Genomic DNA, 14,882 nt, shown 5'->3' with positions numbered 1-14,882 from the left:
CAGGGAGCTCTTAGAGCCCAAGGAAATGAATTTCAGCTCTGCCATTTAGCAGCTATGAAACCTTGAGCAAGTTACCTAATCTCTTCTGTTTTCTGACCTGTAAAATGAAGCCAAAATACCTGCCTCATAGGGCATGGTGAGGATTAAATGAAATTCCTCAAATACCTGACAGAGTTGGCTCTCATTCCGTAAGTATTAGTTCCCTTCCCTCCTTCCTTGTTTCATGTAGAAAAGGTCAGACACGGGCTTGCTGGTTTTAAGGTGTGAGTGGGGGATCATTTATCTAGGGCAGTCAGAGTCAGTGGCATATGTTGGTTTTGACTGAATTGTTCCCAAAGAAATGAAAAGGAATGAGTAGTGGCATCATATGGTCTAGGCAATTTTCCACGTCTCAGACTTTATTACTTACAAGTAACATTAAAATGCTGTATGTCACATTCTACATCCTTACATCAGTATAACCTCTGTGGAGGACAGTTGGCAACTCCTATCAAAATTCAAAATACATGTATTTTTTGACCCAGTAGTTCCACTTCTGGAAATTTATCCTCCAGATATTTGGTAATAGAAAAATATGTTTAAAGCGCTTATCTACAGGAAACTAGTTAAACTATGGTTTATGCATAAATGGAACACTAGGCAAAAGTTTAACAAAACAAGACTGTTCTATGCTGTTTTATATGTACTTACACAGAATAATTTCAAAACAATGAACAGGAAAATATGTGTAGTATGATACGCATTTATTTTAAAAGGTGTGTGTGTCTCATGGGTCATTAGAGCAATGTGGAGCAGGGTCGGGGTGGGGATTAGCTTTTCTCAGTACACTCCTTTCAACTGCTTTGAGTTTTTACCATGTACTCCTATCATCCATTCCAAAACTTAAGCAAAAAGGTAGTTTTAAAAAGAGCCTTTTCCAAAACGATAACACCTTTCTTTCTTCCAGATCACAAGGTTAGAAAAAACGTGGACTGCCCTGCGGCACCAGTACACACAAACCGCCATCCTCTATGAGAAACAGCTGAAGCCTTTTAGCAAAATCCTGCACGAAGGCAGAGGTGAGCACAGGATCAGGACAAGGGGGTCTGGTGGCAGCTCTGGCAGTGTCCTATCTGTTCTGGTTTGATCGAAGCATTTAGCAGGGCATATTATGAGGCTCTGAGTTATCTGCAGGACTGTTGATGGGTCACCAAGGCTTTTATCAGATGACAGCATCGCTTGTAGGTCTGCAGTTGCTAAAACAAGACGTAGGCTACTAGTTACCTTATTTTGTGCTTAACTTTATAAATTGAGTTGTAATTTACATAACATTATATTAGCTTCAGTTGCACAATGTAATGATTTCATATTTGTATATGCTGCAAAATGATCACAATAAGACCAGTTAATATCTGTTACCATACATGGTTACAAAACGTTTTTTTTCTTGATGAGAACTTTCAAGGTCCACTCTGCTAGCTACTTTCAAATATGCAATACAGTATTATTAACTATAGTCACCATGCTGTACATTACATCCCCCAGGACTTATTCACTTTATAACTGGAAATTTGTACCTTTTGATCCCCTTCACCCATTTCACTTCTCCCCCTACCCCAACTCAGGCAACCACCAATCTGTTCTCTATATCCATGGGCTCAAAGGGTGTTTTTGTTTTTGTTTTTTTTAGGTATCACATGTAAGTGAGCTCATATGGTATTTATCTTTTTCTGTCTGACTTATTTCACTTAACATAATGCCCTCAAGTTGCATTCATGTTGTTACAAATTGCAGGATTCGTTATTTTTTAATGGCTGAATAATATTCCATTGTGTATATATGTATGTGTGTGTGTGTGTGTGTGTATACACACATGCATCTTCTTTTTTTACTGAAGTTATAATTAATTTACAATGTTGTGTTAGATTCTGATGTACAGCAAAATAATTCAGTTATACATATGTTTCATTTTTCATATTCTTTTTCATTATAGGTTATTATAAGATATTGAATGTAGTTCCCCATGCTATAAAATAGGACCTTGTTATTTATCTATTTTATATATAGTATTTTTTTTATAAATCTATTTATGTTTTGGTTGTGTTGGGTCTTCATTGTTGCGCTCAGGCTTTCCCTAGTTGTGGCGAGCAGGGCTACTCTTGCTCGTGGTGCATGGGGTTCTCTTGTTGTGGAGCACAGGCTTCAGTAGTTGTGGCATGTGGGCTCAGTAGTTGTGGCTCATGGGCTCTAGAGCGCTGGCTCAGTAGTTGCGCACGGGCTTAGCTGCTCCGTGGCATGTAGGATCTTCCCGGACCGGGGTTCAAACCTGTGTCCCCTGCATTGGAAGGCGAATTCTTAACCACTGCACCACCAGGGAAGTCCCTGTATATAGTACTTTGTATCTGCTAATTCCAAACTCCTCATTTATCCCTCCCCTTCTTTCCCCTTTGGTAAACATAGATTTGTTTTCTATTACTGTGAGTCTGTTTCCATTCTGTAAATAAGTTCATTTGTTTCATTTTTTTTAGATTCCACACATAAGTAATATCATATATTTGTCTTTGACACACTTATGAAGTATGGTAATCTCTATGTCCATCCATATTGCTGCAGATGGCATTATTTCATTCGTTTTTATGGCTGAGTAATATTCCATTTTGTGTGTGTGTGTGTGTGCGTGTGTGTGTGTGTGTGTGTATACCACATCTTCTTTATCTACTTATCTGTTGATGGACACTTAGGTTGCTTCCATATCTTGGCTGTTGTAAATAGTGCTGCTGTGACCACTGGGGTACATGTATCTTTTCGAATTAGAGTTTTCTCTGGATATATGCCCAGGAGTGGGATTGCCGGATCATATGGCAACTCTATTTTTAGTTTTTAAAGGAACCTCCATACTGTTCTCCATAGTGGTTGCACTAATTTTCATTCCCTCCAACCGTATAGAAGGGCTCCCTTTTCTCAACACACTCTCCAGCACTTATTGTTTGTGACTTTTTGATGACGGCCATTCTGACCAGTGTGAGGTGATACCTCATTGTAGTTTTGATTTACATTTCTCTGATAATTAGCAATGTTGAGCATCTTTTCATGTGCCTATTGGCCATCTGTATGTCTTCTTTGGAGAAATGTCTATTTAGGTCTTCTGCCCATTTTTATTGGGTTGTATGTGCCTATTGGCCATCTGTATGTCTTCTTTGGAGAAATGTCTATTTAGGTCTTCTGCCCATTTTTTGATTGGGTTGTTTGTTTTTTTGTTATTGAGTTGTATGAGCTGTTTGTATATTTTAGAAATTAAGCCCTTGTTGGTTGCATTGTTTGCAAATATTTTCTCCCAGTCTGTTGGTTGCCTTTTCATTTTGTTTATGGATTCCTTTGCTGTGCAAAAGTTTATAAGTTTGATTAGGTCCCATTTGTTTATTTTTGCTTTTATTTCTATTGCCTTGGGAGACTAAGAAAACATTGCTATGATTTATACCAGAGAATGTTTTGCCTATTTTCTCAGAGTTTTATGGTGTCATGTCTTATATTTAGGTCTTTAAGTCATTTTGAGTTTTTGTGTAGGCTGTGAGGGAATGTTCTAAGTTCATTGATTTGCATGTAGCTGTCCAGCTTTCCCACCACTTGCTGAAGAGACTGTCTTATCTCCATTGTATATTCTTGCCTCCATTGTCAAAGATTAATTGACCATAGGTGTGTGGGTTTATTTCTGGGCTCTGTATTCTGCTCCATTGATCCATATGTCTGTTTTCATACCAATACCATGCTGTTCTGATTACTGGAGCTTTGTAGTATTGTCTGAAGCCTGGGGGGATTACGCCTCCAGCTTTGTTCTTTTTCTTCAGGATTGCTGTGGCAATTCTGGGTCTTTTGTGACTCCGTATAAATTTTACAATTATTTATTCTAGTTCTGTGAAAAATGTCATGGGTAATTTGATAGGGATCACATTAAATCTGTAGATTGCTTTGGGTAGTATGGCCATCTTAACAATATTAATTCTTCCAGTCCAAGAGCATGAGTCCACATCTTCTTTATCCATTCATCCACTGATGGACATTTAGGTTGGTTCCGTGTCTTGGCTTTTACAAAATAATGCTGCAGTGAATGGGGCAGGGAGGTGGTGCATGTATCTTTTCAAATTAGTGTTTTTGTTTTATTCAGGTAAATACCCAGAGGTGAAATTGCTGAATCATATGACAGCTCTATTTTTAACTTTTTAAGGAAACTCCATTTTCCATAGTGGCTGCACCAATTTACATCCCCACCAACAGTGCCCAAGGGTTCCCTTTTCTCTGCATCCTTGCTAAAACTTGTTATTTCTTGTCTTTTTTATAACAGCCATTCTAACAGATGTGAGATGATATCTCATTGTGATTTTGATTTGCACTTCCATGATGTAGCTGTCCAGTATTCCCAACACCACTTATTGGAGAGACTGTCCTTTCCTCAGTGTATATTCTTGGCTACTTTGTCGCAAATTGACTGACCATATGTGTGTGGTTTTGTTTCAGGGCTCCCTGTTCTGTTCCATTGAAATATGTGTCCGTTTTTATGCCAATACCATGCTGTTTTACTATAGCTTTGTAATGTAGTGTGAAATCAGGGAATGTCATGCTTCTAGCTTTGTTCTTTCTCAAGATTGTTTTGGCTACTTGGCATCTTTTGTGGTTCCACATAAATTTTAGGATTGTGTTTGTTCTATTTCTATGAAAAATGCCATTGGAATTTTATAAGGATTGCACTGAATCTACAGATTGCTTTGGGTAGTATGGACATTTTAACAATATGAATACTTCCATTCTGGGAGCACAATATCTTTCCATTTATTTGTGTCTTCTTCAATTTCTTCCATCAATGTCTTACAGTTTTCAGTGTACAGGTCTTTCATCTCTTTGGTTAAATTTATTCCTAGGTATTTTGATCTTTTTGATGTAATTGTAAATGGAATTATTTTCTTAATATCTTTCTGATAGTTTGCTATTAGCATATGGAAATGTAACAGGTTTTTGTATATTTTGTATCCTGCAACTTTACTGAATTCGTTTATTCTAACAGTTTTTTGGTGGAGTCTTTAGGGTTTTCTAAAGTAATAGGTCATCTGCAAATAGTTTTATGTCTTCCTTTCCACTTTGGATGGTTTTATTTCTTTTTCTTCCCTAACTACTCTGGCTGGGACTTCCAATATTATGTTGAATAGAAGTGGTGAATAGTCATCTTTTTTTTCCTGATCTTAGAGGAAAAGTTTTTGGTTCTTCATCATTGAGTATGATGTTAGCTGTGGGCTTGTTATATATGGCCTTTATTATGTTGTTGTACATTCCCTTTATTCCCACTTTGTTGAGTTTTTATCATAAATGGATGCTGAATTTTGTTAAAAATAATTTGATCTTAATAGATGCAGAAAAATCATTTATCTTTTATTAATGTGGTACATCATAATGATTTGTGAATGTTGAGCCATGCTTGCATCCCTGGAATAAATCCCACTTGATCAATGTATGTGATCCTTTCAATGTACTGAATTCAGTTTGCAAATATTTTGTTCAGGATTTGTGGATCTGTGTTCATCACAGATATTGGCCTGTAATTTTCTTATCTTGTGGCATTACAAAGGTTACAGTCCAATAGGACCCATGGGCACAATAAGCCCCATTGGCCATCGGAGCTAGGCAGTTTAGAGGTGTCCTCTGGAGGCAGCTGGAGATACTGGAATGCCGGACAAGGGTATGAGCTACTTTCTGGGATATATCAGTGAGGTGGAGCAAGGCAGAGGGAGAGCACAAAGATTGCGTCATCCATTAGCCTCCATTGCTGAGAGGGCCTCATGGGTCCCAGTTGTTTGCCAAACCAGAAGCCTGCCTCTCGGGCTAAAGCTTTAAGATTAGCAAATGAGCCTCATTTGCATAATGTCCAGGCACCTCTCAATTGGCTGCCTCTGCACTGAGCCTTGGGACAGGTGAGTCCAAGCTTGCAAGCCCTTTAAGACCTGTTTCTCAGATGATTAATAGCCTTGTGGGTCTTGCAGACATGAGTACTGTTGGTTTTCAAAGTTAGATGTTTTGAGGGCTTGCCTTTCAGGTGCTGGTCTTAAAAGCTGGGGTACCCCATGTGGGGTTCAAGCCCTTTGCTCCTCAGGGAGAGGCTCCATGTTTTGAGTTCCCTCCCGATTGTGGGTCACTGTGCCAGGGGTGGGGTTTATAGAGAGATAGTCTCCCAGCCTCTCTTACCTGCTTTGATGTGGACCTTCTCTCATTTATGCAATGCATTCGGACAGTTTTTAGTTTTTTTCCAGAGGAAGTTGTTCCATATTTAGCCACAGATTCAGTGTGTCCACAGAAGGAGGTGAGCCCAGGACACTCCTACATTGCCATCTTCAACTGGAACTCTCTGCGCTTAACTTGGAAAGAAAGCATGACGTGGAAAACTTTACCCCTTGTTTTTCAGAGTCTACGTGTGTTCCCCCAAACAATATATCAGTCCCACTGCTAATGCCTCTTGTGACCTTAATGGAGCGCGAGGCTGTCACTTTTGAAGGAACTGACATGTGGGAGAAAAACGACGAAAGCTGTGAGATTATGCTGAACCATTTGGCAACAGCCCGACTCATGGCAGAAGCTGCAGACAGCTACCGGATGAATGCTGAGAGGATCCTGGCAGGTAAGAGCTGGTTTCGGTAAGCTGCTGTCTACTCTGCACAGTAACTGGAATGAAGGAATGAAAGAGCATGGGTGTTCTCAATAAGAAAGAGACCAAGTAGGAAAGATTAAGGCATGGGAATTCCATTTCCTGTATGGTTGATCACTACTTACTCTTAGTTCCTACCTGTCTTAGGGATCCTGCTTCTCCCTTCCTTTTATGTATTCTCTTGTGCCAGTGGTATAAACAGAGAGAAAGGATCAAGAAAGAATTTGTCAGCTTGTTTACCATTAGTACCTCTGATAATCACTATTAGAAAAGGTGATGGGCCAACATGAGGAGTTGGGAGTTCTATTTGACTTATCTGTATTCCTGTTTCTTCCCAGACACACTGGCAAGTGAGCTCCCCTGCTCTTGGCATCAGAGGGTCCAACATAAGCAAAGGCACTGAGAGAGCTTGGAGAAAAGTATGAACCACAAGTACTTGGCTTTGTATTAGTGTAAAGTGTGTCTTAAGGAGTGGCCAGCTAGGTTAAAGAAGGAGGTGTATACAGGTGGGAAGGCCTTCCATGTAGGACTGTGGCTGAGGAAGAGCCAGTGAAGGGTTTTAAACATGGGAGGATGTTATCACATGGTCAGATTTGTTTTCAGTTTGCCATCTTTGTGGAGGAAGGCAGGAAGACTGAAGCTTGCAGGCAAAAAGACCATTTAGGAAGCAAGTACAAGAATAAGGGCTTTACCAACACAGTTATCAGGGGTGACTATTTTCTCTTCCTCACTGTATAATTTTTTTTTTTTTTTTTTTTTTTTGCGGTACGCGGTCCTCACACTGTTGCGGCCTCTCCCGCTGTGGAGCACAGGCTCCGGACGCACAGGCTCAGTGGCCATGGCTCACGGGCCCAGCCGCTCTGCGGCACGTGGGATCTTCCCAGGCCAGGGCACGAACCCGTGTCCCCTGCATCAGCAGGCAAACTCTCAACCACTGTGCCACCAGGGAAGCCCCTCACTGTATATTTTTTAACAGTCTTCAAGGGCCCACAGTTTGCTCCACAAGGTTAAGAACTATATAGGGCAGAAGAGGCCTATTATTTCAACCTGAAACAAAGTTGTTAATTCAGAACAGAATTTGGGACTGAACAATTTGCACTGTGTCTGCTGGAGGTATAAGCACTACATACCTGTTTCTTTTCTTTTCCTCAGAAAGTTCTTCAGGGTTGGCAGTGTAGGACTCAAACCATAAAAGCCCGTAATTCAACTCACCAGATACTGGAATGCCTGCTTATACAAAACCAATAAGTATATTACATTAGATGTTGCCTAAGCCAATATATTAGGGTGGATTTTGAGAAAAGTAAAGTATGCTCTAAGCTGTTCTACAGCAAGTCACCTTAAAGGCATCTGATGGTATTTCTCAGTTGATCCTGCTACAGGTTTTCATAGCAAGTTCTCATTGCTAGAAGTGACTGTGAGCCCAGTAAGGGCAGAGATTTGCTCACCAACATATCCCAGCACTCAGCCCAGGGTAGGGGCTCAAAGCATAGTAACTGAATGAGTGGAAGTTGTCATCTGGCCTCTGGCTGGTTATCTGCCAAAGATATTTTGGCATCACATGGATGAATGGAATAGAAGCCTTCTATAATCCTCTCCGCCACCAAGATACTATGATCTAGATGGTGAGAATATATTTAATGACAGAGCCAACTACTCCAGCAGTAATCAAGGATGAGAAACATGCCTGCATGACGCTTTGGCTAGAGGTTTCCCCTGCTCTAATAGAGTTGACTGAGCATCCCTGGCCGTAAGTAGAGCAGATCTTCTCTTACAGAAGAGAAAAGAGAGTTGAGAAACAGGCCCACACATATGACTGTCGATTGTTTTCTGACAACAGTGTCAAGGTAATTCACTGCATAAAGTAATCTTTCAACAAATGGTGCTGGAACTACGGATTATCATATACAAAAAAAGGAATCTCAATCTTTACGTCACAGCATACACTCAAAACGTAACAGCTAACGTGTAAAGCTTCTATAAGAAAACATAGGAGAAATTCCTTGTGTCCCTGGATTAGGCAAAATTTCTTAAGATACAAAAAGCATGAACCATAAAAGAAAACTGATAACTCAAAATTTTACATTTTGCTCTTTAAAAGTCACCATTAAGGAAGTGAAAAGGCACACCACAGACTAGAAGAAAATATTTGGCAAACATGCATCAGATAAAGGACTTATATCTAGAATCTAAAGAAATCTTACAACTCAAGGAGAAGAGAAACAAGAGTTGAATCAACGGAAGATTTGAATAGACACTACACCAGAGTGGATATACAATGACAATAAACTACATGGAAAAATGTTCAAAGCATTAGTTATTACGGAAATGAAAATGTAAACCACAGTGAGATACCACCACATGCTATCTAGAATGACAATACCAAGAGTTGACAGCTGGACTCTTCACATGTTACTGATGAGAATATAAAATGGTAAAGTCATTTTGGAAAAGAGTTTGATGGTTTCTTTAAAAGTAAACATCTATTTACCATGTGACCCAGTAATTCCACTTCCAGAGAAATGAAACAAATGTCCACTCAAAGACTTAATCACAAATGTTCACATTATTCGTAATAGCCAGAAACTGGAAACAATCCAAATGTCTTATCAGTTGGTAAACAGAATGTGGTATGTATGTCCACATAACTGACTACTACTCAGCAATAAAAAGGAATGAATTATTGATAACATACAATAATATGGAATAATCTCAAAAACATCATGCTGAAAGAAGCCAAAGTGAAAGAAGCTTGACATAAAGTCCATGTTATATAATCCCATTTATATCAAATTTCTACAAAAGGCAAAGCAATAGTGATGGAAAGCAGATTAGTGGTTGGCTGTGGTGTGGGGTAGGTACAGGGATTGACTGAAAAGAGGTACTAGGGATTTTCTAGGGTGACTGATGGAATTGTTCTAAAGTGGTGGTGATGGTTGTGCAACTGTATAAACTGCAGCTAAAATGGGTGAATCATGACAAGTAAATTATACAACAATAAAGCCGTTAAAAAAAAGAGGTACTTTGAACACTCCTTCTCACAGCACTACGGCCCATGGTGGCTTGTGCACACGAATTTTATTCTATCACGTGTTAGTGAGTTTACTTGTTATTCTTTCTCTGAAGGTGCTGAGGTCCTTGGGGGGGGGGGGCTCTGCCCACCTTTATATAGAGTAGATCCTATTTTTTTTTCCCTTGGGGGCATTTTTTGAACGTTCTGAGAGATGTTCATTTTGATCCTACTTTAAAACAAGCAAGTTTTCAGTCTATTTTCAACACTGTTTCAAGCAGAACTGAAGTAAGTTTTTTTGGTTTTGTTTTTACTAGGTTTTCAACCAGATGAAGAAATGAGTGAAATCTTCAAGACTGAATTCCAAATGAGATTGCTATGGGGCAGCAAAGGTGCACAAGTCAATCAGACAGAGAGATATGAGAAATTCAACCAGATTTTAACTGCCCTCTCACGTAAATTGGAACCTCCTCCTATAAAGCAGGCAGAGCTTTGATAACTAACTCTCCAGAGAACCTTAGGATATAATTTCAAGCTTATCCAGTTTCTTCTTTGAGAAAGCTTATCATTTGATAAAGTAAAGTAATAATGTGCAAATCTGACAATATACAAGCTTTTAGTATCCACAGGATATTAAACATGTAAATTGCACAGAGCACACTTATTTATGAATTGTTTAAAATTACTACTGATTTTAAAATGAATGATGATAATTTATTAAGGTAACTATTGCTAATGCTGATCAACAAATTTAAGTGAAGACCCAGCTACATTGGCTGGTTGCTTTCTATTACCGAGGTATTTGACCATTTTAGTTTTAATAATTCCATGTCAGATAAGTGTAAATAGAAGAGTTTAAAAGCATGAAACATTTCAGAAGGTATCAGTTGTATGATATTCTTTAACTAAATATGAAAAATGTAAATAGTCATATGAAAATATATCTTTTTGTGAAACAACTGTATCCAGTCTCTTTAATATTATTAAACAATTCATTGTAGTACAATAATTAATTCTACCTCCTACCTTCCTGGGGCACCCTCTTCCCATGCCACTACACCCTGACTGATGATAGTAAACCAAAATCAATGAGAGTGGTATGGAAATTTTAAGGTTTCTGGCTTAGGGGACAGAGGTGAATAGTGATACAAGGTGGTAGAGCTGGCTCCAGAAGACCTAGGTTCCAACAACAACTGTGGTGCTTGCTAGCAGTTGGACTTTGGTCAAGTTAACCTCCTCAAGTCAAGTCCCGTGTGCAGCACAGCGCCTGGTACAAAGTGAGCACCAGATGTTAGTATATTTCATGACATTATTTCACATATTTCAAAATAATTACCTTTTCCTCTAGCTGATAAGTATGAGTTTTCCAGATTTGTTTTCTAGGTTTTTGACTTCCCAAAGGGGATACTTTCTAATTTATCAGTATCCGCCCCAATTTTTTTCTACTGTAGAAAATTTGGAATACAAGACTTTAAAATATAAAATATTAAACTTCTATCATCAATCAATCACTCTGCCACCAACAACTGTCACTTACCAATTTGCTTTTCCTATTCTAAATAATTTGGGGACCATAGAGAATAGTATTATATCCCACTTTTCTCAAATAAGTTGCAAGAATTTCACCATGACTGACAGCCTTTGAAAAAATATGACTGGTTCCAGAAGTTACACTATAATTTAACCATCACCCTATTATTGGTCATCTTGAATATGCCTGCCAGAACTAAGTACAAGCCTCTCATTGTGGTCTATTTAATAAAATGGAAATATTAGTTTCAAATCCTGGACTCTCTATTTCCATTAATGGGGCCTAGAATCATGAAGCCCTTCTCCCAGTTTTTCAAAGCCATCATCACTTTTTATTATTTCCTGAAAAATCCAAAGCACACTTCTACTTCTGGCAATATGGTGGTTCAGATGCTCTTAGAAAACCCTCTCACTAGAACTAAATTTTCAAAAACGTACCTTTTAATGCACTATTAAGCTTGATAGAATGAACGGGAAATCCCCAAGGAACAATCCTCTCCTCCCCACCTCACCCATCAAAAGGAACAGCAAATTTAAATCAACTCTGTAAGAGGAACTTAAAAACCTGGGTGGCCCTAGAGGCAAATACTGACATCAACTCAGCGATCGGGAGACAGTGTCTTAGCGGAGCTGCACATGAAATGCCTCCATTAAGTAGGGATCCTTAAAGGGTCCCTGTTAATAGGCTGGAAAAGAAATCCATCTGCCAGCAAAGAGAGGTTACCCAGGGAACAGCTACAAGAAGAAAAATAATGATAATGGTCTTTCGTGAGGATCTGGAACTACAAGCCTGCTCTCAAATAGGTCTGGAGTAAAATTCACAAAATTTACAAAACTCAAAACCAAGAAATTGATTTACAGTGGTAATAAACATACATATACACATACACACATATATACATATATATATACACATATACACACACACACACACATATGTGTATATACATATATATAAGACATAAGCAGGGCTTTCCTGGTGCTCAGTGGTTAAGAATCCGCCTGCCAATGCAGGGGGCACGGGTTGGAGCCCTGGTCCGGGAAGATCCCACACGCCGCGGAGCAACTAAGCCCATGCGCCACAACTACTGAGCCTGTGCTCTAGAGCCCGTGAGCCACAACTACTGAAGTCTGTGCGCCTAGAGCCCGTGCTGTGCAACAGAAGCCACTGCAATGGGAAGCCTGCGCACGGCAATGGAGAGGCGCCCCCACTCGCCACAAGCAGAGAAAACGCGCGCACAGCAACAAAGACCCAACAGAGCCAAAAATAAATAAATTTATTTTTTTTTTAAAGCAAAATTAGAGCTTCCCTGGTGGGCAGTGGTTGGGAGTCCACCTGCAGATGCAGGGGACACGGGTTCATGACCCGGTCCGGGAGGATCCCACATGCCATGGAGCACCTGGGCCCGTGAGCCATGGCCACTGGGCCTGCACGTCCGGAGCCTGTGCTCCGCGGCGGGAGAGGCCACGAGAGTGAGAGGTCCGCGTACCGCAAAAAAAAAAAAAAAAAAGCAAAATTAAAAAATAAAAACACACAAGCAGAAGCAGTGCCATGAAAAATAAAATGCTGGGGAAAAAAAGATTTAGAACCCCAACACCTTCAGATGCTGGAATTACCATATTTTGAATGCAAAGCACTCATATATGGATGTGTATAAAGAAAACATGAACTCAAACCGGAAATGAGTATTAAAAATGATCAGAGTTTAAGAGAAACTAAATATACCCTTTAGAAATGTATAATAATGAAATAAAAAACCCAATGGATGCTAATAAAGAGTGAGAGGTCCGCGTACCGCAAAAAAAAAAAAAAAAGCAAAATTAAAAAATAAAAACACACAAGCAGAAGCAGTGCCATGAAAAATAAAATGCTGGGGAAAAAAAGATTTAGAACCCCAACACCTTCAGATGCTGGAATTACCATATTTTGAATGCAAAGCACTCATATATGGATGTGTATAAAGAAAACATGAACTCAAACCGGAAATGAGTATTAAAAATGATCAGAGTTTAAGAGAAACTAAATATACCCTTTAGAAATGTATAATAATGAAATAAAAAACCCAATGGATGCTAATAATAAACAGAAGATTAGATCCAACTGAAGCTTTAAATGAACACAAAGATATATCTGAAGACCATGCCCAGAATACAGCAGAGATAAGAACAGGAAAAACAGAAGAGAAAGATTAAAAGAGTTAAATGATTTGAAATAGAAGGACCCAATGCATCTCAGCAGAGCTCGAGAAGGAAAGGGAGGTGGGGAGGAAGGAATTAATCCAGAAGAAAGGTCTGAGATTTAAGAAGGATTGGTGAGCAGTGAAACTGCTAAACTTAGAGGTGTATCCAGACAAACACTAAAAATAGTACCTACTATGTGATGTTAAAAAGTCAATTAACACAGTAGCACAAACCAGGAGTGGGGTGATCAGTTACTAGAGTTCTGATAAAGTGTTATTCTTTTAGTCAGTAGAAGGATTAAGATACTGATTAGCTTTAAGTTTTAAGTAAGTATGCAAAATATCAAGGTTAAATACTACAAGAACAGAAATTACAAAGTTTCAAACTAGTAGAGGAAAAAAATGGAGAATACAAACAAAAAATATGAGACATAGAAAAGTGAAATGAATAGCAGCACAAAGATGGCAGAAATAAGTCCGAACTTATCCACAGTCATTATAAATGTAAACAGATTGAACCCTCCAGTTAAAAGTCAGAGATGACCAACTAAATTTAAAACAAAACCACCTGGACTTCCCTGGTGGTGCAGTGGTTCAGAATCCACATGCCAATGCAGGGGACATAGGTTCGAGGCCTGGTCCGGGAAGATCCCACATGCCACGGAGCAATTCAGCCTGTGTGCCACAACTACTGAGCCTGCGCTCCAGAACCCACGAGCTACAACTACTGAGCCCACGAGCCACAACTACTGAAGCCCGTGTGCCTAGAGCCTGCGCTCTGCAACAAAGAGAAGCCACTGCAATGAGAAGCACGCGCACCACAACGAAGGGTAGCCCCCGCTCGCCGGAACTAGAGAAAGCCCCCGTGCAGCAACGACGACCCAACACAGCCAAAATAAAATAATTTTTAAAAAATCTTATACTATTTACAAGAGACATAAACCATAAAAATACATAGAAACTGAAAATTCTTTTAAAAAGGTCAGGATAATTATGAGAGAGGGAACAGGGTATAATTTGTGAGAGGGATGTGGTGGGTTTCTGAGGTGCTGGTAATGCTTTATTGCCTGACTCAAAAGTGATTGACTTTCTAATAACTTAAAGCTGTATATTTATGTTTTATACATTTTCTGAATATTTTATAATAACATGTTAAAACATTTTTAAAAATATGTGATACCTAGGCATATTTGTAACAAAATATGAACTTGGTGAAAAAATTTTTTAACTTTATTCTAAAAAAATCTGAAAACCACTGAAAAGTAGTAAACGAAGGAACCATGCTCATAAACTAGAATATTCAGTATTAAAAGATATTAGTTCTTAAAACGATCTATAAGCTCAATGCACTCAATGCATTTGAGTGCTCAATGCAATCCCACTCAAAATTCAATACGACTTTTCAAGCTAACTTGATAAGCTTTTCCTAAAACTTTAATGGCAAGGAAGTTGAGACCATCCTGGGAAAATAAGACGGGGGGGAGGGGGGAATCTGTCT

At 39.1% G+C, this 14,882-nt stretch overlaps 1 protein-coding gene across 3 annotated transcripts in view; it reads left to right on the top strand.

Annotated features, from left to right (window-relative positions):
* BCAR3 (BCAR3 adaptor protein, NSP family member) overlaps positions 1 to 10,632 on the top strand; it is a 117,177-nt gene extending 106,545 nt beyond the window's left edge. For all 3 annotated transcript variants that reach the window (XM_007468105.1, XM_007468104.1, XM_007468106.1), the window contains 3 exons: positions 947 to 1,058; positions 6,425 to 6,637; positions 9,992 to 10,632. In XM_007468105.1, coding sequence (XP_007468167.1) covers positions 947 to 1,058; positions 6,425 to 6,637; positions 9,992 to 10,170 — 504 coding nt within the window. In that variant the 3' untranslated portion in view covers positions 10,171 to 10,632. The remainder of the gene's footprint in view (positions 1 to 946; positions 1,059 to 6,424; positions 6,638 to 9,991) is intronic.
* Positions 10,633 to 14,882: the final 4,250 nt, after the last annotated feature.

Source organism: Lipotes vexillifer, unplaced genomic scaffold (assembly GCF_000442215.2).
Source record: "Lipotes vexillifer unplaced genomic scaffold, Lipotes_vexillifer_v1.1 scaffold905, whole genome shotgun sequence".
Classification (NCBI taxonomy): Eukaryota; Metazoa; Chordata; class Mammalia; order Artiodactyla; family Lipotidae; genus Lipotes; species Lipotes vexillifer.
Note: the sequence above shows the minus strand (reverse complement) of the source record. Positions and strands in the feature narration are given on the sequence as shown.